Consider the following 27127-nt stretch of genomic DNA (forward strand, 5'->3'; position numbering starts at 1 on the left):
AACATTTAGAACAAATGGCTATTCTAAGCCAATCTACCTGTATAAATTGGCTTCATTACTCTGCTCTCCTCCCCACTGATAGCTGATGTGTGGTGAGCGTTCTGGCGCACTATGGCTGCTGTCGCATCATCTTATTATTATTATTATTATTATTATTATTATTATTATTATTATTATTATTATTCATACATACATACTGTACCTGGTGCCAGATCATGGGTTGCGGGTCGGCCTACTCTGCCGAGAGCACAACAGTTAACATGCGAATAAATCAATATAGTCATACGTCTGTGCATTCTAAATGACCACTTTTCTTTTGTATGTTTTCTCGTGTTAATGGGAAAATCGTAAGTGTATTTTAAGGAATGTGGAATATAATAATCAAAAATAGAAACACGACTGTGAAAAATGCGTAATCGTGAATTTAGCCGTTCTGTCTCTGAAACCGCCAACTGTTCCTGTGCAAGTCACTGTACGTATATCATTATAGCTTCAACGATTTGTTAATACGTCTTTAAAAACATCTTCTTATCGTGAAACCATTTAAAAAATGTTTTGAGAAACGGCTTCTTCTGAAATTATCTTTACTGATTACAATTTAAACAAGTGTATATACTATAAAATACAGAAATACAATGCTTATAGACTATACAGTAGGCACAATGCTTAATTATTGCAGATATCTTTAACTTCAGTGTATGAAATAATACATTGCAAATGCACATAGCAAAATAATAGTTTTAAGACCAACATCGCGTTCTTTGAACGGCTTGTGTAGAGAAATGTTCCCTTACGTAACTTAATTAAAATACTGAAGCACACTGGGTAATACCATTACCCAAAGGAATATTTTAAAAGCATCACTGAACTATTTAAGAATAAAAATAAAATTTAAATGCGCACAGTAGAAAGTCATTTCAGTAATGAAAATATCCAGTAGTCAAATGAAACATGAGTCATAAATATCATTATATTTGCTTAGAGACATACAGCAAATTCTAATTTGTGTCCATCTTTATTTAAAAAAATGAAATCTTTAGATTCTGTAGTCAGAACTCAACTTTTAAATGTACTATAAAAAATAAGATGTATTATTAATCTCTCTGTGGGGCCCTGGATTCAATTCCTGGGTTACTGTCTATGTGGAGTTTGTATGTTTGCGTGGGTTTCTCCTGGGAGCTCCAGTTTCTTCCCACAGTCCACAGATATGTTGGTATGTTAATTGGCTTCTGGGAGAATTGTGACTGTGTGTCTGTGTGTGTGCCCTGTGATGGGCTGGCATCTGGCCTGGGTACCCTGGTTACCCTGCCTTGTGCCGTGACCATGCAGTGGATAAAACGGTTTGAAAATGAATGGATGGGTTGATTATTCTGTCCACACTTGTGGGAATAGCTTAGAATGAGATAGCGATCTCAAAGTAATCCCTCTTGTTTCCTATGGTGGAGCAGTGGCTCTGTTGCTAAGGATCTGCGCCTGTGGCTAGGAGGTTGCTGGTTCAAATCCTGTGGCCGGCAGAGGAGTCCTACTCTGTTGGGCCCCTGAGCAAGGTCCTTCACCCCAACTGCTGCAAGGGCGCTGTATAGTGGCTGACCCTGCGCTCTGACCCCAAGCTTCTCTCCCTGTCTGTGTGTCTCATGGAGAGCAAGTTGGGGTTTGCAAAAAGACAAATTCCTAATGCAAGAAATTGTATAGGGCTAATAAAGTGATCTTATCTTATCCAGGACTGTAAAGCAGTAGCCCACCAGGCCTGTACCTCTAATGTTCCGTGCTGTGTGGAAGCAAGCTGATGAAATGGACTGACAGTGATGGGTCCTTCTGGTGCATCACGAAAGGCAGCAGTAGACCTTGCTAATGTTTTAGTAGAGACAGCAATGTCTTTCTTCTGTTCTGGAATGTCACTTCAGATGCGATGGGTAAGATAAGTGCCACTGGTTGTGTGAACCTGCATTACCATGGATATATTAGACCATCTTGTGCCAAAGTGCAGCAGTCTGGTGCTTGTGGTCCATAATCTCACTATGTGCAGGCTGTCTCTTGTTTATCTGTGTATAAACAAACCTGTGCATGTGAGTCTCTCTCTTGGTAACCAAATCACTTTAGAGTTACTTTTAAAGTCCCTTTTTAACTTGTAAATGCTTTACACAGCTTTGCAGTTCTGTGTGTTTGGTAGTTCCTTATTCTCCCAGGAATGACTACTCATACACTGTAGGCAGCACAGGCAGTCCTGGTATCTTTTCATGGCTGGGAAAAGAAATCCCAGGAAAAAGACATCTTGAGATTCCAAAGCTGGTAAAGGTTTTACTTGAGAGTGAAATTCATATTGCTGCTATTGGTGACAAAAGATTATCAAGAATTAAACCTGTTCTTTAGGGACACACACTCTACCTTTCTCTTTTCTCTTTTAATCAGGTTGGTTTTCCAAATTCTGAATTTCATTTTAACACTGATTTCCAAACCCTGAGGACAGCCTAATAAGTCCACTTATTCTAAATTCTGAGTTCGTTCTGAGTTCGACTTTAAATGTAAGAGTTTGTTTATGATTAGGACTGATGTAAGTCTTGTGCTTCATCTATTACATTATCCAGTAAGGTACATAACTTGTATTGTTTATAATTATATATTGTTTTTAATATAATATATTATTAATTCATATATTGTTTTTAATTAAATATGTTTTAATACTTAAAAAATGTTTTTTCTTGGATATTTTTATTTGTAAGGGAACATGTAGAAAATGATTCAGCACTCAAAAGTAGACAGAGGGGAAAAAAGCATTATGTCAGCTGTGGAGCTTCTTAAGGTGTCACAGTCAAAATCTGTTTGTTTTTTTCTGAACTTACCTGAACTCAGGGCCCCAGCGTTCTGAGATAGCAATCCTAACCACTGTGCAACCATGCTCTCCTCAACAACTATTCAAGAACAGCAATTATCATTTGGATTTTCAACACTAAAGCTGACAACATTGTCTAAGATGATACAAAATTTTCTAAAAATAATGAATATTAACAATTTAAACACACAGTGAAACAGGCAAAGCAGTGATTGTTCTTTAGAGATGCATACACTTTGTGACAGTAAATTACTGGTGATGTATATTTAGGCAGCCCAGACAGGTCTCTCTGGGGTCTGTCGTGTTTTGAGTTTTGTGGTCAGGCTCATGCAGAGAGCTGATCCCTTAGGTAACCTAATTAAATTACTGAAGTAAACTGAGAACAACCATTATCCCAAAATTATCCATTTTATAAGCATCAGCAATCTATTTAAGAATAGAAATAATAGATAAATGTGTACAGTAAAAAGCCATTTCAGTAATGAAAATATATAGTATTCAAATTAACTATAAGTCACAAATCTCATTATAGTCGCTTAGAGGCATACAGCAAATTCTAATTTGTTACCTTAAGCAACCGATAACACCGGGCGCTTTTTAAAATCTGTTTTGAGACTCTAAAGACACATATTCGGTTACATAAATAAGACTTTTAAGTATTTCTTTTCCCTCTAGAAAACTGTCCAGTTTGAGCTCTGCTGCTCTGAGTTTCGGAGAACGCGAGAGCTCTTTCAACCGCAACAAACGCGTTTAAAACAGATCGATATTACAATTTTATAATATACACTTAAAAACCGTTTTATGATTCGTGGTTTGGAAACATGGTTTAACTCTAGCTGAGGGTAAAATTTTAGGCAATGACTAGTATTGTAACCAAGAAATTGTTTAACACCGACCCATCCTGACACCGGGTGTAGTTTGTTCTGCAACACTAAGAACATAATTTGACTTCAGTGGAGAACGTGAGACTGGACAAAAGTAACTGAAAATGCAAGCGGAATGTCTGAATCAATTAATGTAGCGCATTCATTAGTACCACTAAGAACCGTTAGCTCCTGGTATGGGAATTTCTTCATTGAGATTCTGCTGTTCAGTAGACACTGCAAAAATAAAAAGAAATTAAAACTTTCTTCCAAAACCTATCTGGAAACATAAAATTCCTTATTTTCAAAACCAACAGAAAAGAGAATAAAAGAGGTTTATATCCTTTTAATATTCTGAACCAAAACGAAGTATTAAATGTATGTACTGTACATCTTGCGGAGAGAAAGTGAATAAAATAAAGGAAAGTATCTAAGTTACACCGGGGGCGTGCCTTCTTCGGGGTGGTGTTCAATCACGATGCTGTTGAATTCTTCATTTCCCTTTGGTTACACTCGGTATTTCTTCAACATTTTTGCAGTTTCGTTTGAGGTCTGGAGTGATCCTGCAAGGAAAGAAAAGGGATTTGGACCTTCCGTATTATGCTTTGACCTTTATCTTATGTCCTGATTATTAGGTGACTGATATGAAAATGAGCCATTCATTTATGGGTGTTACGCCGGTGTCCTGGCCAAATTTCCCATTGGCATGTACGAATCATGGCCTCCTAATAACCCCCATCTCTGAACTGGCTCCATCACTCTGCTCTCCTCCCCCCTGAGAGCTGGTGTGTGGGGAGCAGACTGGCGCATCTTCCAGGTGGGGCTGCATACTGGTGGTGGCGGGATTCCCATTACCTGTAAACCGCTTTGAGTGGAGTGTCCAGAAAAGCGCTATACTGTATCAGTGTAAGCATTTATTAATTAATTAAATTAAACACAAGACTAAACCTGATTTAGTAGAGTATGTCGTTGAATAATATGCGTTTTACTCTCTTTATCGTGCGGTGCAAACTTCAGAAGCCCGCTATTTCGTCTTAACAGTTTAATTTAATTTGCGGACTATATTCGTTCTTTGTCTAATTTCGGAAAATGGAACTCCAAAAAAGATATACTTTCTAAAGACAGGACAGGCTTTTGATGTCGGGTCCATGCCTGTGTGCAATGAGCATTAGTTCATTGATTAATCTGCTCGTTCCTTTCCAGTCCTCGGTTTTAATGTAGCGTTGTTTGTAATTAATCAAACATCTTTGCTGAACACCCAACTGAAGCGCCACTCGGCTGTTCGCTATGAGTGGTCTCGGTCAGGTAAGGAGCGTATATTACTCCTGTCCGCGAGTATAAGGGTGATACTGAAAATTATATTTAAAAAAAATAATATATATATTAAAAAAATGATTAATTCAGATACGCATTCTGAATTTCAAAAACTATTTTGATGTTGACAGGCTAAAATGAATAAGTGATTTTTAGTTTAAGTGCGATTCTACTAATAGACCTGTAGTTGCGGTGTCCCTTGATTCTGTAGCCATGGGCATATATTTTCCCTTATGAAACCAAATAAAAAATCCAGAACGAAATATATCATTTATGAGAAGCCCCGATAAAGCATCAAATTCAGCGGCTGAGAACACAGTTTGAAAACTAACAGGGTGAGATCGGAAAGAGCGGAGTGGATCTGGAGAGGAGCCCTATGCTGTTCGGATGGGGAGCTGTAACCCTGCGCTGGCAGCACAGGAGTAAGTGAAGGTTGATTCCAAGCTGAAAACTAGAAAAGAGGAAAAAGGTTTCGACACCCGAACCGTCTTCAGGCGTGAAGCGTTTCCTGAAGGATCTTCTTTCTGTTTTTAGCGTGTTATTAACTATTACTCGTTTCTCATATTTACATATTTAAGACAACGAAGATTCTCATGATACAGTTCTTACCTTTTTCTCAGTACCGGACAGACTCTCCCCCACACCGTCTTCAGCACAACCTCCCTGAGAGCGGGGCTCCCCCAGATGTACAGTCCGGGGGTACTTGTCGCAGTGAAACGTATCATCATGCTCAGAGGGTCGCTGGCGTTGTTCTTGAATATGTATCGTGACCTGGTCATCTGAACCACTAAAATGTAATAAAAGCGAGGACTCCAGAGCGCCAGGAAGCAGACTACCACCACGATGATGAGTCTCAGGGACTCTTTCTTGCTGTCTCTCTCTGGACCCGGCGGCTCACGAGCAATCTGGTATTTAGCGATGAGGTACAGTTTCACGGTCATCAGCACTTTTATGAGTATTAGAACCTGGAGCCACACAATAGAATAAGCGTTGACTTTCGCAGCCGTTTCGAGAGGAACGACGTTCTGAATCAATATTATAAGATACGTGTAAAACCAGCAGAAAGCGCAAGCTTCTATAATAACAGTCCGTGATACATAGCGGTTGTAAGCATACGGGTAGCTCACAGCAAAGAATCGGTCCACTTGAGCAAGCAGCATGGTCAAAATGTTAACACCTAGGAACGCGGGTAATATGTAATAAGTGCCGTTCCTGGACGGATAGCCCTCGTAGACGTCAAAAAGGCCTACGTAGTAACCACTCAACCCCGTCAGCGTGTCGCTGACGCTGGTGTTCAGCATGAAGAGGAACCGGTTCTGTGCTCGAAGTGCCCTTTTGCAAACGATGCCCAGCACGACCGAGCCAGCCACGATAACAGAGGTCGTGGCAATGATAAAATTGATTATGAAAATCAAGTAATCTACAGGTGTCTCGAAGTCAACTGCTAAGGGCACCGTCAGGTTGAATGAAACCATTGTGGCTTCATCTAGGACTGCGGCAATGCAGCTGAGGTTTTAAGTTAAAGTAGAAGGCAGACCCATGTTAAAAGCAGCATTGACATTCAGGGACTTTGGTCCTCTGGGGTGCAATTAAATTGCAAGCTCCAAATCTTTCGTCAGATTGAATTTTATCAGGAAATGATAATATATGGATAAGCAACTTTCAAAGTGCCACTAGTCAATCTGAGTTACTGAGAGCTTTGGAAAGCTGTGTAGCATGGGACGATTATTTATTGTTGTAATAAGTCACTTGAGAAGAATTCAGCTTGGCAGCTCATCCAGTACAAATGCCTTTTCTTAACACATGATGGCATCATAATCCCAAACTCAGATTGTGTTCAAAATCATCCTGATCAGACTCTCTGTTGTAGCTCTGCAGTTCAAATGTGTATCCTGCATACTCGCCGATTTGAAAAGACCCTTTAATGTTCAGATTAGTTGTCCTATAGGTTTGGAATCTCATAAATGATTTGAAAAGTCCTAACATTTAAATAGGTCTATCGATTCCCCTACTAATAAGTATATATACACTAATAATAAATAGAATATATATATAAGTATATATGCACTAATAAGTATATATACACAAGTACAGTATTTCTGAAATAACATGAAGTCATAATACATATTGATCTAATGACACCTATTGCTTATAAATGAGAACCACTCACAAAGGTGTTATGGTAACAGTGACCTAACAGATGCATTGTTTTTTACTGACTCATAAACCAGACAACAGGTTTAGTCAGCAGCGGAAAGGCACAGGCTGGTATTATGTGTGACCACCACTGGAAGCAGCACAAGATGTTACTTCTGCTATGCACGCTTTGCACCAGGTTGAAGAGTTTGTCTTTCCTCTGGGTGATCTACACAAAACCTTCATTCATCATTTAAAGGGCTCCACTGCTGTGATTGTGGCAGCATGCTTTAAGCTAAAGAAGCTGCCAAAGCCAAATCAAGGAACAATCTGATCTCCACATTTGTTGGTGCAACATGGAGGAGCTGCCAATACCACTCTCCGGACCTCAGCCCTGGGACTTTCTCAGCAGCAGAATGCCGTGCTCCTGTCTGGTCAAGTTCATCACATGTTCTCAGAGTAGACACCCAGCTGAATGCCACCATGTGCATCATTGCTGGAACTCTCTGCCCAGTGATGGCAGGCAGGAGACAAGGCACTATGGTATTGTATTGGAGACAATGTGGCTTTTGTAGTGAATTTATAGATTGGTACACAGGCTTGTGTGTCATGAAGGAATAGCCTTAGATCTAATGGACCAGTCTCAGAGTATTTTACCTTGACTAGAGAAATCGCTTGATTTTCTTTAGGATTAAAAACTCCTATTATTTTTGTTATACCCACATGGTTGGGAATTGCCAACTGTATGCTTTTCACAACTTGGCTCACAGCTACATCCCCTGCAACTGTACACAGGAGAGAATGAGGAAGTGTCGGCGGAATCCTCTGACCAGTCCATCATTCTAGCCACTGGTCCTTTAACACATCACAGGGCAACACAGCCTCCTGGTGTTACAGTACTGGCTTCCAGCCACCAGAGGGCGCCTACACGGTCTCGGTTTACTTCATCCACTCTGGGGAGGCGTGGATTAACCAGGCCTTGTTAATCCATCACCACGCCTCACCTCCTGTATATTTAAACCCTGCCGTCTGCCTCTACCTTGGCTCAGTGTTGGGTTGTGCTTTGTGGATTTCATATCAGAGCCTTCTTGTTATTGGACCGCTCCCTTGTTTATGGATTTTAGGATTACTTTTTTGGACCTCAATTTTTGGAACTTGCACTGGATATTGAAGACTTGTTGCTTACTTTCTGGCTTTTGGGCTTTTTTGCTTTCCCTTTTGACCACAAATGTGGGTCACCCCTTTAACGGTTTCCTTGCCATTTCGACACCTGCCTAGGGTCCATCAATTTATCTTGACTTGCTGGTACCCAGTGTCACACCTGGCTGAAGGTTAGTGCTGATTGGAGGAGAGGTGTGTCTGCCATTTGACAGCACTGAACACTGGAGCCACTTTTTTTAAAGTAAAAAGCAAAAAACAAATGGCAGACCAAGAATATCCTAAGGGCAGGAGAGTAGAGGGCCTGAAGGGATTTATATGTGAACTGTTGGCCTGGTTTCAGGTGTAACATCACATCCAATACTCTGTACTCCTACTCTTGAACTCCCTGCCCCACATCTTCTCACTCATCTGCCCATGCATGGTCTTCTGTCACGAAGCGTTCTTCCAGGACCCTATGCAGACAACACAATCCGGGGGGAGAGAAGAAAACACGGGGGAAAAAGGCATGCAAGGGGCGTGTCCACTGTGCGCTGGTGTTCAGGGGAGGTGTGGCCGAGGCAAATCCAGGAGTGTAGCAGATGTCCAAGACCGGGTAATCCATCGTGACAGACAAATAGAGTTAAAAGCCGGAGCGGGATCCGGTGGAGGATCGGGGGTATAAAAGGGGGTAACGGGACCAGACGCTCCCTAATCCCGGACTCAGTAAGTCAGGATGCCGTGATGCAGCCGATGCCGTCGAATCGCTCCTGGACTCCTGATAGGCGGGCTTCAGGTTTCCACCTTCCAAAGCTGAGCCCAGATTGGCAGAAACACCTGGCTTTTATAGGGCAGGGGGCAGGAACAGGAGGTAGGTGCGGGAGATGAGTGTAAAACAAGGAAGGGCTGGAGCGTCCTTAAGAGGAGGGGTTTACGATCGTGACACTTTCAAATGCTCTCAAAATGTGAGAATAATTAGGTAGTGATGATTACATGGCTGTAATTAGGGCCATTACACTGTGTGAAGTGCACTTTCTGCACTATTTGCCCCAACTCATTTTGATGGAATGTGCACACTGCTGCAATAGCTCTGGGAGAGTACATCTGCCGCTTACTTTAATTAGATGAATTGTGTAAAGCTCATGAGTAGATCAATCCAAAGAATGGAAGATTCAATAAGAAACTGGAAGTTACCATTGTTGAGCATGTAGGAGAATAGAGACTATGTAGTTCAAAGAACATTGTGATACAACATGCTATCTGCTTTCTCATTAGAATGAACTCAATTGAGTGGTTTTTCATGGCTGAAGGTGCCTTTTTGTTCCACAGGATGGCAGGACTCAAATGCAACAAAAAAGGAGACTGAGAAATGTTTACAGTTTTTAAAGGTTTTTAATTTAGGTGAAGGAAACCTCTTCAAATGTAGGGGTAGATGTTCTACTCTCATGTGGAAGATATTAGATTTAAAGGCAGACCATTTTACATTTTGGAAGAAGTTTACATATCAGTGCTGTACATCCTCATTTTCCCCAACATTGTAATGTCTTTGGCTGTGTTACTGCCTATACATATACATACAGTATACATATATGTATATACATACACTCGTTTCATTAGCTATGTTGGTTAGTTCCACACATAAACAGAAACATTAAGCCATCTTGAGTTACCTACATCATTTTAAACTGTGTTTTTTTTAATAAATGTTATGGACTGAATTCAAAACAGATAAACTAATCCTGACCAACACTAATAGCCATGTGCCTGTTTTCATGAAATATTTCATGCCATATAACCTAGAACAAGATAACAGTGAGTCCCAACTCGAACAGGTGGTTGACACTACTTAGTCCTCATTAATTTCAAGACAGACTTTTATGACCTTCAGAAAAGATTCTGCCAACATTTTAGATGTGCAAAAGGCTCTGTGAACATAGGTCTTGGTTGATCTTGAATAACCTTTGTTAGGAAGGACAGTGCTATAATTGAGAAGATCAATGGATCCCCCACTATTAGTGTAGACTGTAAACAAAAAAGGTGACTTCATATTTACGTTTTTAGTTTTGACTATCCCCTGACGAAAACGAGCAATAGAGGAAGGATATTAATTACTACGTAGGGTTAAGAATTAGAGTATCACACATTCTGGCAGAAATTGAGACACTGGGGCGTTTCTACACAAATATGGGTACTGTATCTATGAGGGGAAAAACACGTTATTGCGATGATTTAGCAAACAAAGCAATCAGTTGTCGTCGTGTCGGTAATGTACTGTAAAAATTGCGGAAGAGTTCAGTACCTCGGACAGCTCATCACAGAAATGGCACTACGTCTTCGAAGTTTCCACTGTCAGACAGCTTCACTGAGAACGGTTTACGCAAATATAGTATTTTCTCTTTCCGAGTTTCTTTTTATTCCACGGATTCCAGCCCTCTTAATTCACGATGTGTCTCCAGTGGTGTGTAAAATGGTGGTGTATTCGTCCTGCGTTTGTTAATTGCGGCGACACTTCAAAACGTTAAAACAAATTAGTGTAGACCCAGGCAGCATAAATCGTCTTAAAAAAGAACAAAACGACGGAATTACAGAGGTACAGTAGTTAATAGCTCTAAGTGTAAGGCGTTTGGATTAAAATAACGAGATTGCAAGTTTCTCTCTTTTAAGAATCTAAAAATGCAAATGTATTTGTATGGTTTATAATAAAATAGGCCAAAATAAATCTCCAGGGACTTTGTGTTTTCCAGTGAATGATCTAATAACCAACAAGCATACCTCTTATGGCACCTCTGACGTTTTAATTTAGTATTTTTTCGTTTTGCAGAATGAATCCCGAGACTAACGAAAAGGTGTTGGTAAGGAAACAATGAACAACGACAATAATTATCGCTGTGGTATCCATGTAAAGACCCCGTTATATCGGCGTATCTAATTCTGTTTAGGAACATCAAACAGGCAAAATTAGCCTTAGACATTTTGGGCGTTGTACACTTGTGTAATGACATTACATTTTAATTAGTAGTAATACAAACTTGTATTTTTTAAATTAAGACATACTTTAATTTGAACCCTCATTTATTTTTAACGGTTTATAATTCCTCGGAATTAACTCGTCCAGTTATTGAGCTCGCAAAAACCGATTTCTAGGCTAAAGACTTTTACCTGTTATTACAAAAAAAAAAACGTTTACACCACTGCGACAAATCTTAAAATACAAGCATTTGAATTCCAACCCAGGTTTAATAGACGGGTGTCTCCAAAGACGTTGAGCTTCCATGGGTCCTGTATGTATTAACAACGGAGAAAACGTAGGTTAATAATAATTTGCAGTATAATATACTATAATGTTATTTGACTTATGACTTATTGTCGTGCTGCAAAGCGAAGCGCATCCAATTAAATATGGGAGCATGTTCTTCTACATAAGGCAACACACTTCAGATTCCATTCGGCGGCTGCCAGCATCTATTATATGATCAATAACATAACATAACATCACTTTATTACCCCTGTACAATTTCTTGCATTAGGAATTTGTCTTTACGCATACCCCAGCTTGCTCTCCATGAGACACACACAGACAGGGAGAGGAGCCTGAAGTCAGAGCGCAGGGTCAGCCACTATACAGCGCCCCTGCAGCAGTTGGGGTGAAGGACCTTGCTAAGGGGCCCAACGGAGTAGGATTCCTCTGCCGGCTGCGGGATTTGAACCGGCAACCTTCCAGTCATAGACGGTAGTTAAGACTACTACTGTCGAGTGTTTTACTGAAAGCTAATAAGTAAAGTGCTCGATTAAGGAGGGATGAATGTATAGTAAAATAATAATAATAATAATAATATAGTAAAAAATAATAACATACAGATGAGTGATCCAGCCATGCTGTATTATTGAAGAGGTAACTAATGCTGGCTCATTGGAATATGAGTTACTTCACCAATGGCCAAGAAACATGACAATAAATCAAAATTTTGTCCAACACTTTTGGAGGGAACTAAATGATACAGAGTTTTATTTGTGAAGGTGAAAGCACCAAATTATATATTATTTTACTATACATTCATCCCTCCTTAATCGAGCACTTAACTTATTAGCTTTCAGTAAAACACTCGACAGTATTCGTCTTAACTACCGTATTGGAAAATGTAGGTGTATTATACTAGTTGTGGTATAGAATAATACTTAGAATGCATAGTTTGTAAAAACATAATATTGATTTACGTATTTTAACATTGTATACAATGAAATGTTTTATTCTGGCTATGCGCACTATGAATGCACAACAGACATACCACCGAACAGCTTGATACTCCGTCTTTTACAGTAACGGGCTTTATTCTGTCTTTGACTGTACATGATTTATTAACATAAACTATTTTTGTTTAGAAAGAAATTGCGATTGGTACATGCAATATTTATTGTTCACATTTACTATAGAGACCATGCGAAGAGAAGTGTTGGAAATTCCAGTTGTTGTAATTTATGATTACGATGGTCATTTATGGCGCCAAACTGTTCAAATACATCGGAAAAGTACCCAACTCAACTGGCTTATATCCAGTTACGAAAACGTGGAACACATCGGAGACATTGAGGTTTATTTTAATGGTAACCAACTGTGTATAGCGAGGGATGAATGTATTTTAAACGGTTTGCGCGATTAGTCAAAATGCAAATGGTTCAAATGAATAATACAAAAATTACCGTAATTGCCTTTTTGTCGTAGTGCTGGCATTTTACCTGTTTGAAATGTTACCTACTGTCATTTCGGGCGAATTTGGAGAAGTCTGAGGTCATCCTCTTTAAAATAACGACCGTACTAATTTAAACTAATAACTGCCGGGTGTTAATTACATGTTTAATAAAATGAAAAGTGAATAAAACATCAGCTAATAAATATCTCGCTTTATGGGAAAATGAGCCACGTTTCATTGTAAATTGCCTGTTTCACAACCGAATTACTTTTGGTTTTTACCGAGAAAACATTCCATAGAATGTTAATACTGACAAACGTGTTTTGGGCGACTATTCCTAAAACAAGATCATTTTAAAAAATGTAGCAATCAAAATCCAGTTTCATAGAATACTCATTTTACAGTATTTCAGGCTTTACTTTTGAGAGCTCCTTCGATCAGCTCACTTTAACTTGGGAACGCGAGACAAAGTGGATGTGACGATGGTGGCGAAATTTATCTTGGGTGGTAATCCCGAAATCATTTAAACAGAAAAAGGAATATAATATGCAGTGTCCTATAATTGCCGCTTCTAATTTTCTGTAAGTAAGGTCTATTTTCTAATAACTGCAGAGTTAAAGATATTTATCACATACAAACGCCTGAATAAAAACATGCTTCGGTCTAAAAAACAACTGATTCTTGTTCCTATCAGTTAGTTTTTAATTATACTTGGATAACAGTGACAATATAGGACGCATCAGTACAGATACGAAGACGAATTGATACATAAAAGACTCACAAAAATGCACTCGAACTTTCAAAATCATAAACATAACGAAATATAAAGTATTCAGGCTGTTACAGTATTCCAGATGGTCCATGACTGCTTTGGCGATGTTTTTCAAGACACAATTTCGGTATGAAATTAAGATAAGATTCAACCAGAATGGCCATATGTTTCTGGTTTCCTGTGCCAGTGTCCGATGTCATTATTCTGCCAGATGTTGTATTAAGAAACTTAAAATTGCAAAATCGAAAAGAAAAACATAATTCAGTACTTCTAAAATACCGCTTAAGCAACACGCACAATTTTCCCGAATTAAGCGCAGCTCGATAGACTTTCGCATCCTGTTCATTGAGAATGTGTTCCTGCTGAGAATATACACGCGAGAAATATAACCCTGCAGTTCAATCACAATTAAACCGTGCGGATTAGCAAACAGGTTTGTCCGTCCATCGCCAAAGAGCTGCTTATTCCTGAAAAGGGCCTGGAAACCAGGAGATACGAGTAGGTCGAGACCAGGAGAATGAGTGTGTTTTTTTGTTGGGAAACCCGAGCACACGGAAAAAGTGTCAACTCCACACAGAAGTGGCAGTCGGCACAGGTCGGAGTTGTGCGCGAAGCAACAGTCTACCCGCCAGGCCACCGTATGGATCTCCTCTGTGGTGAGAGACTCCTCGTTGCGTGTGACTGTAACTAAGTCGACAGGCAGATGCTGCAGCTCGATCACCTCGTTCTTAAACTGAACCTCTCGCCGGCAGGCAAGCAAGGTTTCCTTTTCACCAGGGACAGGCGGCGGTGTCGCCTCTCGCTCAACACACTCCTGAGACAAAGTTCTATTGAGGAAAAAGATGGGGGTTTAGCCCACTGCAATTTACTTCATGGGATTTCAGCTCCCAAGTGGCCCCCTTTGCAAATTAAGAGCCCAAACTCGGGGTGAGTAGCTGGCTTTTCAAAAATCTTCTGTTTAATATACGATGTTGTTATTGGCATCCGAGTTTCTACAACAACGTCAACAGCAACAACATTACTACTACAAATACTGCTGCTGCTACTACTAATTCTGATAATAATGTCACTTTCGCCGGTGTTGCCGTTGGATAGCTTTGGTAACGTGCTGCTGTTTCTCTTTAACATATTTCTGGCTACTGCCATAGTTTCTCTGAACCTCTCTGTCTTTCTTTCCATCGCGATCAACAGGGCACTCAGGAACGAGAACCGTTTCATGTACATGTTAAGCACCTGCTTCAGCGATGTCTGCTCGGGTTTGTCGTATTACTACGTCGGCGTCCTGGACGTTCAGGACCACTACGACTCCCCGACCAGAACGTATTACGTCGCGCCCACGTTCCTCGGCCTGTCGTACATGGTCATCCTGGCGGCGCAGGCGGACAGGTACCACGCGGTGGCGGCGCCCTTCGCGTACGGCCGGAGAATGACCCGCGGCCGGACTGCGGTGGTGATCGCATGTATCTGGGTTTATGCGTTCTTCATTGTCGGGGTGAATAATCTAGTGACGGTCAGCGCGGCCAAAAAGGTCACCAGTATCGGGACGTTTGTTTGCAACGTCTTCACGGTGGTCATTATGATCGGACTGAACATCAGACTATACGTCATCGCCAAGTACCACCTGGAGCGGGAGCTGCCTTCGCCTGAGCGAGAGAGCAAGAGATCATCCGTCTACCTCATCGTTGTGGTGGCTGTGTTTTTCCTAGCCACCTGGTTACCCATCTTCCTGCACATTATCGTCTGTAACTTCCTGGGCTCCAGCTGTTACTCGTTTAGAAACGAAGGGAGCGACCCCCTCAGAGTTCTGCCCCGGGTGAACGCTGTCATCACGCCTCTGCTCTACGTTCGGGGCTGCGCTCCGCTGAGGGAAACTTTGTACACCAAAGTCTGGAAAGCTTTCTGCCCAACAAGAAGGTAAAATCCAGGTTTCAAACTTTGTGTCCGTTCTCAGCTTCGCCGGAGAAAAGCTATGTTTCCGTCTTCTTACCGGGACTATGGTTTACCAGTTGTAGTACACCCCACCGCTCAGCTTTAACACACTGAGCTCTGTCACCGAGTTTTCCATTCATTTTAAAAGAGCAGTGGAGATATCCACCGTTTCTCACTTCGCACAACTTCTGGACAGCTGGCCTAGCACTGGCGAGTGATCTTACATTCGAGTGTAGGGGATGAGACGATTTATCGATTTGTGGTCTCTCAAATTTAGACGGGACGAGAGTCAACTTTGGTATCACTGTAGCTCGTGAGTTATAGCTATGAAATATTCACAAATATGTGATTAAGTCTAATGAATTAGCAAAAGGGCTGATTTCCACTGAAAATCTACCCTTATCTAGTTCTAAATATTGTAACACAACGGGGTTCAGGTAGGCGCCCTTGCTGCATCAGGTCGGCCCCGCACCGTCGGGGGCTCGAACCCAGGACTCCGGCGTCACTCAACAGGGACCCAGCTTGGTGAAAAGAGTGATCTCTCCCCAGTTTAGCGACTATGGTCCTGCTATTACAGGGAAGGGCGGTGACGTCACCGCTCTGGTAAGCCGGCTCTTACACAGTGCCTGTCGGCCATATGTGTTACAATATTTTTTACTTATTTTGACTGACGCTTTTATCTAAAGCGTCTTTCACGTGCACAGCTGAGTTCTTTCCAGGACTCATTTGGGTGAAGTACCAACCTAAACGCATGTGTCTTAGCTGAGGTTTGAACCCACAACCTTGTGGTTACGAATCCAGAATCCCATCCGCGGTTCCCCATCATTTAACGCTAATGTCTGTTGTTCGATTCCTAACTGGTGTGTTAATAGCATCAACGTCTTTGTTTTTTCAGAGTGAACCCAGAACCGAGAGAGGCGGCCAGTGGATCACCTGTCAATGTGGTTAATGTCACCAGAGCACAGTCCTGATCTGGGGTTAATTTCTCTCTAGAATCTATGCGTGTTTCACCTCCTTTTAAGAAAGACGCGGGGGCGCTTTAGTTATTACGTTAATGTGATGATGGAGTCCTTCACCGGGCGTTACAGAAAACAGGTTTGTTTTTTGCTTATATATGCTTAGACTACTTCGTTTTGTTTCACCTACTCCGACCTTTCTAAAGATAGCTCAACTATTTCGAAGCCAGAAGAAATGTTGAAGAAGTATAAAAACTAAAAAGAGATGGACGTGCAACCCATTCACAAACCGTCTGTTCTAACGCGCCGGGTCTCTGTCGGAGGATGTACTTTATCATCGCTGTCACTCTTCACTTTTAAAATGTCATCGTGTGTGTGTTAAATGTGGAAATAATAAAACGCCGTGTTAAAAACTGGACAACTAAGCTGGTTGCTAATGTTCTCTATAAACATTCATAGCTAATATGGGATTTGTGTGCCCTTCTGTCCTTAGGGACGTATCAGAGAGTAAAGAAGGGGTCTCTTCTATGTAGTCTGGATCAGCTACGCCAGGGATCCTGAACTTTTCCTGTTGTTATTGATGGAAAGACGCCTGCAGTTGCCTCTGGCTCAGCCTCTGGTGATTTTCCAACTTTCCCCAAAGAACATGCACAACAATGCGTGTTCATACCTGTGGCCATATCGTCCCTTAACACTTGACCTTCTATGTTAATATGTATCTTGTTGTTTCTGTCGTTTTTTTCCTTCCGTCCGTCTGTACACTATAACACTGCTGCTTGTAAAACAACTTGCCCCTCCTGGGGAGGAGAAAGTCTTTCTCTCAATAGTACAAGCAGCAATTTGGTTAGTAGTTAATTGATCCCATGATCTGGTCTTGAAAGACGCCCTGATACCAACCAGGGCTGGAGCTCCCTGTTCCACTCGCACAGCGCACCCGAACACTGTTTCTTCACAGCGGGGAGAAGGTTTCGGTACAATACCGAGTCCCAGCTTGGTCGAACATCTGTCTTTGTTTCACAACAGTGGTGTGAAAGCGTGAGTGTGCACAGAGGGTGGGGTACGGTTTTTTTTCCCATTGCCTCGGGCATAGAAGACACAGCTTCTCCGGCAAAGTCTCTGAGCCACTTGTAGCCATTTTGTAGCAACGTGAAATTATCTCACGTGTAGGTATTCTGAAGCACGTAAAGCCGTCTCGGCATTTTCTAAAATATGTCTGAACCCAATTTGAACTAGATATTTTACTTGTTGAGCAGACAGCTCTCACATTAATACAGTTAGCGTATGTCTGTAACCACGGCCGCCGGCGGCTGTTCCAATATAGTCACCGAGTTAAGGAGAATTAGTGGATGAGCCGTGTGGTCATGTTTACCATTGGCCGAATGGTGTCTACGAAGATGCATTTTACATAGAAACCACAAGGTGTCGGAAGAGGCCATCTTTGTAATAGACTTTCACTATCTTCACGTTTTCTGCGAGAGACGTTCCTTGAAACTTTTTTTTCTTTTTTTTTACGTTCCTTGAAACTTTCACCATACCGACATCGTCAGTCGCGTATATTTTCCAAAGTGAAAATGTGGTTCAAATGGCAATCCTTTTAGTTTGCATTTAAAATGCTGGAAACAAGTTTTGTGTCTCAGAGATTTTAAGTGGGGGGTAAATTGAATAGTCTTCACAGTGTTTGAAAACAAAAGCAAGGGTTCGAACAAAAAGTGAAGCATCATAATAACGCTGCTCTCTGGTTCCTGCTCTCGACAAGTTCTTAATCGCCAGCAGACAGCTTTCGATTTTCCGTACAGGCGCGTTTTTACATTTTCTCTCAGCTCTGAAAAACCTGGAGGAGGATTGTAATCGGTATCATCGGAGTGCCCAGAGCTGCCCTCATTATCAAGTGAACCTACATAGAAGGAAATAAAAAACACACACATTGAAGGCGAGTTCTACATGGTCAGTCCCGTCTGTAAATTCGTCATAAAATTATCTCCTCTTAAGAACGTTTTAGTCCGAGTTAGTTCTTAATGACCAACTCGAAGGGCGATTGCATACATTTCAGTATTTTCGCGTTGTCGGAAATAACGTGTTTTATTAGGTCAGTTATAAAAGGACTGAGTGCATAAAAAAGTCTAATCAAGCAAGAAGCTCGTTTATAAACACCAATTAGCACTGGTGATTAAGGGTCCCAGTGGAAATTAAAAACAGAACATCTAGGAGTCATTCAAGAGCTGGAGAAAGAGCCATTGAGCTGAAGTACGTGAAGATAAAATAAAATGTCAACACACTGATAGCTGCACGTTTATTAAGAAAGCGAAATTAATTAAATCTCTTCTGTGCTATTACATTATGCTCCGTGTCCTAGATATTTTTTCGCGCATTTGCAAATACAAGTCGCACAGGTACGATAAAAAAACTGTCACGATTCACTAGGGGTCGCTATGGGGCGACATTATTCTACTGTACTCAGGTGAAAGGCGATATGAAGGTGAAGACCATATAAGATTTGTATGTAAACCCAGATGGGTTTATATATTTTCATACGTACACCATTTTAGGTGCTTTTCGCAAGGAATACAAATCTTATTTGGACGGTTCTATAAACTGACATACTTTTGTGTTATTTTACATTAATGAGTGGTCGACATGTTCCAGGTGAGACCCTTGCAGATCCATATTTACTCCGAAACTCCGTTTGCAATATGTGATTTTCAGGTCATGTAGGAATTATAAAACTAGTGGATGTCTGTACAGACCAGTCTGCATAGACTTTTCTCCCTAAACCGTATCCCTGCAAATACTATTTTTTTTATTCGAAGGTTGATATGGATAGCTACTGGAATTCGCATGCACCACAAAACGCACACCACTCCGTAGCCATTGGTCAAAATAAAATCAAAAGAGATTGGACAATAGTGGAAAAACGTGTAGATTTTACTGGGCCAAGCTTTTATAGTGGAGGGGGGAGGGGGGTGTTCTGGGTGGTGACCTCACTTCCTTTAGAAACATCTGCTTGGGGGATCTGCGGGTGAGCTCACGTTAATGAAGCCCTTTGATAGCTGCGTGTCCAAGTCCAGTACAGGCAATTCCCCTCTGCCGAGGTGTCTACAACACACCGCAAAACCGACCTTACGTGGGTTTCAAGCGCTCCTGGGCCTCAAGTGAAACAGGAACTAAAACGTAGCTGTTGAACTACATTGCCGGCCCTGCGTCTCGCTATATATATATTTGTGGAGAAGTGGCGTTTGTAGCTCGTAGCTGGGCAGGCGGCACGTATTTCTAATTCTCACGCTAATAATACACACGTACACGTCACGGACATGTGCAGCGAATTGAAATTCAGCGGAGACGCCGATGTGATAATTACACTTGTCAAAACATCGAAGAAACAGAAAAAAAGATACATTTTCCTGCAGCTCATAGGCTGCTTTCAATTTAGACCCTCTGAGGAAATGATTCAAAAGCATGGGACGTAAAATGACGTTTAGTAGACCTCACCCGGTGTTACACGGGGTCTTCTGGTTTCTTGAATTATTTTAAGAACTACGTGTTTAAAGGACAATATTTCTATGCACAGTATTTAACATTGTCCAGAGGTCAATTCTTCGGCCCTTGCAGTGAGCTATTGCAACACTGAAACAAAGTATTTTTTAATAACGTAAGCGTCAGCCCCAAAACCAACTCCGCCGGAGTCACAGGCTATCTGATGGAAAGGGTATTTAATGATCTGTCTCTGCATTGGATTCATTTTGTTTGTAATGAGCCCTACCCATGTGATATAAAAACTGCATGTATCAATAAAAGATTCTCACAGCTTCTTTGCTAGTGACCGGGGTGTATAAATGCATCTAGGGCGAAAACCTTCCTCCTCGAAATATGTAACAATTCTTTGCGTTTTTCTTAACACTCGGGGCAAATCTTGAAAATGTTCGGTACATCTTACAATGTTGATGTTTACATGTGAATCAATAAATACTTTACTGAATCTGTGGGCATATTTCTTATGAAATCGGTTTCACTGCATACGCACTGGAAGGGTATGGGTATATTTGTATTATACATGTAATTATATTTGCAACATCTACACACCTCTGAACGCGTTACTGGAGCTCGATACATTGAAATACAGATTACAGGACAGGGTGGTAAACGCGGAAAACAAATCGGGTACAAAGTATCTGCCAAGGACTGGGTGAGACGCTTCTTGCTGGCAAAGAGGCTAGTGGCTTTTTCCCCCTTTTCGGTTGGCTTCTATTCAAATTTGGGTCAGGGGTGAGTTCCCAACGTCACAAGCTTGCAAGATGGCGCTCGGAAGGCTGTGAGATGAGACACAGGCTGGTAAATTGAGAACGCTCCTACAGATGTATTAAGGTACCAAAATGTTGCTCCGGCTCTGTTTTTCAACGTCTCTAAGCTTGCCGTAACTCGCCGCGCGCGGCCGTGGGTCGGACTCCGCGTGGGCTGCCCGAATCGTCGCTCGGTTCTTGCACAATTTGTGGCAAGCGAATGCCAACAAAAAGGGTCTCGCCTGTAGTGCCTACTCCTGGAGAGCCAGCAATACCAGCTTGGCAGGATGTGATCTGCTCGTTTTGTCTTTGCTAAACCTGCAGTGCAAATGCTAACGCAACGAGGTCTTTCTCTTCCCCCTGTTCGACCAGCATAGTGCTCCAACCTTGTTTTTTTTTCCCCCTTTGCAAGCGTGGTATTTTTTTTTATTTAAATGCATTTTGAATATGTTTTCTGCGGTATGAAGTTTCCCCTCGAGGAAAACAATAATCTTTATAGGTGTACTGGCAGATTGAATTCCAAGCCTGCTGTCCTGTTAAGGCACGATCTGGGTTTTTTTTTTCGTTGTTTGCGATCCAGTAAAGGGTGATTTTTTTTCTTGGTTTTTTTTTTGTACACGAATTGTTTGTTAGACCATCGAAATGAATCTTTTTTTTAACGCTTTAACTTGAAGTGGTCATCGAAATGCTTCCAAATTGCCAGACCTGACGAAAACGGTAATCGATTAATACAATCGACGCTGCCTTTTTTTTAATTGGATAATTTAATTACAATACGCTATTATGGGCGCCATTCACTGAATCAGGTAAAGTATGGATTTAAAAAATATTTCGGCAAACACGACTGTGGCAATATTTTCATTTGATAGTTTTACTTTTCTCCGCCAAACGCTAAGACCAATTGTTAGTTTGAAACGGGGGCAGCAGTATTGTCTGTATTAGAAATCGTACCCTGTTATTATGTGTATTTTGGGAAAAAATACTGGTGTATTTATTGCATGGGGGAATTTACCCGAAGGAATTAGCAATTTCTTGTCTTTTAAGTACGATTGGCACACCAATCATATTTATTAATCATGAAGAGTATTGTTTACAAAGACCGTATGAACTAGCAATTATGTGGCAAAACTTCGCTGAGTATATTTTTATACGCTGTAAATACAGTGCGGATGTTTTTTTCCCCCAAAGAAAATACGTCTATATGTTTCATATCGTACAGTGAAATATAATGACTGAACCTCGATGTTTACGCGTACCCGAGCCTTTAAAAGTAAAAAGGGGTTTTAAAAGTTTTTCCAGTCGCAGAAGAATGTTGGAATTGAAACTGATAGTAAAGAGGCCTCCTTTAACAACCAAACAAACTGACGAATGCTCTTCAGGAACTTACATTTAAGTGCTCTGTGGGATAGGATTGTCTGACTGAACCCCTCCGCTTGAGATACTCCTATATACAATGGGTTGGTATAGTGTTTGTTGTTGGTATCGTCTTATTTTTGCAGTATATCGAAGTCCAGCACTATCTGTCGTTAATATATTTGGTGGAATTCTGAAAGGCACAGTGATAGTTGGATTTAGACCCAAACATTTGGGCTCTTTGAGGTCTTTGGAGACAACTATTGGCAGTCGCATATATGTTAGTGTAATGGAGGTTTGCCTAATCAGACCCTTTTTGTTCAATTTCTTTTGTACAGCTCCTTGGGATGAGCTTATGAAAGGTGCTATATGCAGTCAAAACCCTGTGTGCGTTAAGATGTTACTTTTGCATTTTGAAATATGACAAATGGAAGTGTTACTGATATTGCATCAAGAAGGAAGTGTTACAAAAACGTGTTTTGTGCTTAAACTATGTTTGCCACTGTGGTCTGTTTGATATTAGCTAGCAGCAGAGGCACACGGGTTAACCCAGCGGTGTTTGAACCTAACGCCCAGTGTCTAATTCATTAATTGAAGTAATACGTTATCTCTAATTGATTAGATGAAGGTCTCTTTCGCCTTATAGACTTTTGCCTCGAACATAATTCAGGCTTTTATTTAGCGCTTGAAATAATTGAAAAGGCTTTATGAATTGATGCGCTTAAGTCTAAAAGTAACGTTATTTTATAACACTTTGAAATGGCTTCAGAACTGAATTGTCTGCATTCCACTCCATAATCCACTACAAGCCAATCCACCAAACAAGTTGAATATTTCAAGTTTCATAGATATTGATTTGATTGGGGTTAGGATTTAAATGTATAACTTTGGCACTGAGCATGTCAAAAGACTGTGCTTGGTCCTAGCCTGCCTCAGGCCCAGTGGAAACTGGTGCTCAGTGGGTTTTATATTCCTGATATGTACGTTATCCACCACTCAGAAGGTGCACAACTGCTGTTCTCCTTTACTAGCAAAGGAGGACAGAGAGGGAAAATTGTCACTAGAGTCACTGGTATCGAGACACAGATAACGTATCTCATCAGAAAAGAAGTAGGAGTTGAAAAGGAACCAGAAATCCCCCCCCATCACATGCACTAGCAGGTGTTAGGTTCTAAAAATGTGGGTGTGTGACTCTACAGAGAGTATATCGCTTCTGATCGCTTAGATAGGGCTACAGCTGACATTCAGACATGACTACGCGATTCAGACAAAGTAGATAAAATACCAGGACCATGCAGATTCCAGCAGAAGGAGTACTGTAGTATAACATATAAAAACAGTAGGTGTGATGATGCGTGAGCTGTGTTCATGGGCAGTATTTTAACAGTTTTGTAGGGAGACTCCCAGTTACCAGTATATTATTAGCTATCCTGAATGATAAGGTATAAAAGTATCTTTGCTTCTGCAATCTCCAAGGATATTTCTGCTCGCATTGTCCAACGCTGTTACATGGGATTTGGTGGGTTTTTTTGAAAGACAGATCAGCTGGTTCAGTTTTAGGTGTCATTCTGAAATGGGGGTCAAAAACGGTGGCGAGGTCTTATAGAGTCGGTGAAGTGCTATGAGTATAGAGTCATCTTGATTCAGTGTTTTCTGTCACCAGGGAGTTTTCTTATTTGGCGGAGGAGGGTGCAGAGCTCTGTTCATCCTAGATATCTCAGAGGACTCAGTCAGGCCGTGTGAGAGGATATGAACTGTGTGGCTCCCCCACCTGCCCACTGCCCGCAGAACTCGCCTTTGTTTCTGGAAGACTGGGATGCTTCCTAAATTTTAACAGGGGGCATCCGGTTCTCCAGCACTCAGTTAGAGGTGTCTTGCCTGTTTGGAATCGCTTCACCTGTTTGCGAGGTTGTGATGGGGGAGATGATATACAGAGCTCTTTGGTGTCGGTGTATGCTTATGTGCAGTGCATGGATCTCTGGACACTTTGCATGTGACAGCAGTCTGTGTGTAGCTGCAGGATGGGTTGGGCTGAATAGGAAAATCATGGAGGATTTAAATGGCAAGGCCTATATAGGGTCAGTATTCTTTTGACTAGCAAATCATCAGCCTCATACAGTACATGAGCTCTTCTTAGTCCTCATCAACTGCCCTAGGTCTTGTTCCCTTTGATTCCCAAGAAGATGCTTTGAGGGTTGGATTAAACTAGTTTGCAGGTTTAGCTTATGCGTGTCCAAGATAACCTCACTATTTAGCATGATTGGACAACTTTGGATCCTTTATTTGACAGGGCGGATAACAGAAGAAAAAACGGGATTTCTGACCAGCTGTTTCCTTCTGCGTGTGATGTCACTACAGAGGAAATTCCAGAGCCCTCCTGAAATTCTATTTCCATCATTTCTGTATGAACTGGAGGAACTGCAAGGGATCATTAATAATACAGGCACTTGAATTAGGAAATGGAAGAACCTACACTGCTGATATTGATCGCGAGACATTGTAATTATGGTAGCATTGGGATGTAAATGGATTTAACAGTCCTCAAAATTGATTAACAGAGCTTCACATCTTTCAGATCTGTAGCATTTCTCTCTGCCCCCTTAAATACATTTCACCCCACTTTGTAGTGATAGCTGGTGAAATATGCAGTGTATTTCAGAAAATGTTTTCAATCAGGAAATCTTCAACAAAACCTGGCAGTTTTCTGTCGGTTTAATGCCAAGGTGCTTGGTAGGGGTGTAAAATCAATATTCATTCTCAGTGCTTGTAAGAAGTCTAATTACTGAATATAGCATTGCAGTTTGCTGTAATCTGAAAATTCTTGTTTGAAGGTACAGTCCCTGGTTGTGTTGCCTTTTCTTTTCTAAACTTTTTTTTAAAAAAGCAAACTTTTCTTGAGAATTTTGAGAGATTCGGAAACGGTCTCGGAGTTTAGCTGCAGTGGGATGTAAATGAATGGTTTTAAAAATGTACAAAGCCGTTGGCCAGAAATGCAGCTGTACTGCAGTTCCGTACAACAGCTGTGTCCAGTTTATAAAAACGGACATGAATGAACAGGCACTGAACTGGTCTCGGGCTGTGAACTGGTTTTGCTTCTTCCATTGTCCATGTCTTTCAAGGGTATTGTCCGTGGAGAAAGTGGACTCCAAACGGGCAAAGTTCCTCACATCATTTGCAACGAGAAATGTGCTGAAGCCAGATGTTTTAGAGGTTATTTGCGGGTTCTAAAAGCGTGCGTTTGAATTGTAGGAGCCCCGTGCGTTCGTATCGCGAGAGCACACCTTCTTATAGTAAACAGAAACGGCTTGTGATCACACAGCTTGTAACGCATTCTGGAGTAGCGGGGAGGAAAACGCCTCATTCGGTCAGTCTGTGGATGTTTCAGTATGAGATGCTTCTCTGAGCTTGGCAATGGGGATTTTGAGAGAGTCTGCATAGGGTAAGCTAAGAAAGTAACAGAGTACGCCGAGAGGATGAAATACCAGCTTTAACAGCTCCTGGCTTGTGTGTGGTACTACTGTAGTGTTTCACTCTGCAGCAGGTTTTTTCTCTCGTACAGCAGGGCCGAACTGCTGCCTACTCTGGGTGTGTGCGCCAGTGCGCTGATGTGGTTCAGTAGCCATGCTGCTCCGCAGCTGATGTGCGCCTTGTTCCAGTCCGTGGGGCTTTGCAAGCGCCGGTAGAGGTCACCTCTGCAGCTCTGCTTGGGTGCCTCCCTTCCTCTTCCTCTCCACCTGGGCTTGGCGTTGCCACGGCTCCATGGCTGAGTTCATTCCGAGCTGCTGTATCAACCCCCCACCCTCCCCTCCCCCCTCCCGTGATGTCAGCATAGATCAGGGCTCAGGCAGGAGGAACGTGGTGAAGGGGCCACTCGTTCGGCTGCTGACCTCGGCGAATGATGCTCCGCACCCTCGTGGCACGTGCCAGTTCCGGAGGGCAGCTGTGCCCACCTCATTGCATTGCCCGTGCCCGCAGTGTCCTGGTGAATGCCGTTTGTATCCACCCATCAGAGTGTGCGCTCAAGGGAGGGGAAGACTGTGCCTCGTGTGGTACCAGATGTGCCCACATGTTTTTATTTCATGGAGACGCTATTCTCAGTTTTTGTGGGCTTCCGTTTTGAAGTTTTCCTTATTTCTACCCGAGTGTTAAGAGCAGTATTAAAATAAGCTTCTGGCATTTATCACATGTCTTTGTTTAAAAGTAAAAGACTTAAGTGGACGGATGGGATAGTTTGATGTTTAGTTCGAGTGCTGCTATAAGATTAGGAGTTTTCTTAGGAATAGCAGAGTCCAGACGGGAGGTTTGGGAGCTGGTGGTCAGCGAGTTTGGTTTCGATTGTAGGTGCAGGTCCAGAGCTTGTGTCAGCTGGAGCTCTAAGTCATGAAATCGGGACAATAAGTATTCCTGGAGACGCAGTTCAGGGAAGAGCTGAGGGTGTCGGAGACCATTGTGGGTGTTTATGCTGTGATTGCATTAGATGGTGGCCTTAAACTAGCTTGGAGGTGTAGCCTGTGTGTTCTCCAAGCTTATCTCTCCGTTTAACATGATTGGAAGACTTTGAATAATCTTTATTTGGTGGATTCTTTCCTATAACATAAGAAAAATGGGGATGCAGGTTCTTTGTTATACTGTAGGTATAGAAATGGGACAATGCAGTGTTGTCCTGTTTCTACAAAAAAAAAAAGTCACTTCATACTCCTGACCATACTTTTCACTGAAGTAACCTCAGCCCTCACCTTTTGATTTACACAGCTGTAGAATATAAGATGCTGGGCAGCTGTAGTTCATTTGCTACAGAAAGTGTAATTACACATTCGTGAGGCCAAAATGTATTCAGTAAACGCCAAAGATGAATCTCTGACAGTTTACCAAGCA

General features: G+C 41.6%; 3 protein-coding genes across 5 annotated transcripts in view; 2 read left to right on the forward strand and 1 right to left on the reverse strand.

The window, feature by feature from the left end:
• Positions 1 to 4024: 4024 nt before the first annotated feature.
• Positions 4025 to 6952, reverse strand: LOC148641463 (uncharacterized). The gene is made up of 2 exons (XM_088618056.1): positions 5617 to 6952; positions 4025 to 4256 (listed from the first exon to the last, which is right to left on the reverse strand). The coding sequence occupies exons 1-2, from the start codon at positions 6480 to 6482 to the stop codon at positions 4187 to 4189; spliced, it is 936 nt and encodes a 311-aa protein (XP_088474182.1). The 5' UTR covers positions 6483 to 6952; the 3' UTR covers positions 4025 to 4186.
• Positions 6953 to 14603: 7651 nt separating this feature from the next.
• On the forward strand, positions 14604 to 17046 carry LOC148641464 (melanocortin receptor 5). The gene is made up of 2 exons (XM_088618009.1): positions 14604 to 15654; positions 16565 to 17046. The coding sequence occupies exons 1-2, from the start codon at positions 14804 to 14806 to the stop codon at positions 16638 to 16640; spliced, it is 927 nt and encodes a 308-aa protein (XP_088474135.1). The 5' UTR covers positions 14604 to 14803; the 3' UTR covers positions 16641 to 17046.
• The window catches only part of hic2 (hypermethylated in cancer 2), a 30567-nt gene continuing 20078 nt past the window's right edge, over positions 16639 to 27127 (forward strand). The window contains exon 1 of one of the 3 annotated variants that reach the window (XM_088618005.1): positions 16639 to 16764. In XM_088618005.1, coding sequence (XP_088474131.1) covers positions 16729 to 16764 — 36 coding nt within the window. In that variant the 5' untranslated portion in view covers positions 16639 to 16728. Of the gene's footprint in view, positions 16765 to 20847; positions 20985 to 21009; positions 21706 to 27127 lie in introns of those variants that run through there. The other 2 variants (XM_088618006.1, XM_088618007.1) reach the window with 2 other exon arrangements.

Source organism: Lepisosteus platostomus, chromosome 24 (genome assembly GCF_059453375.1).
Source record: "Lepisosteus platostomus isolate fLepPlt1 chromosome 24, fLepPlt1.hap1, whole genome shotgun sequence".
Taxonomy (NCBI): Eukaryota; Metazoa; Chordata; class Actinopteri; order Semionotiformes; family Lepisosteidae; genus Lepisosteus; species Lepisosteus platostomus.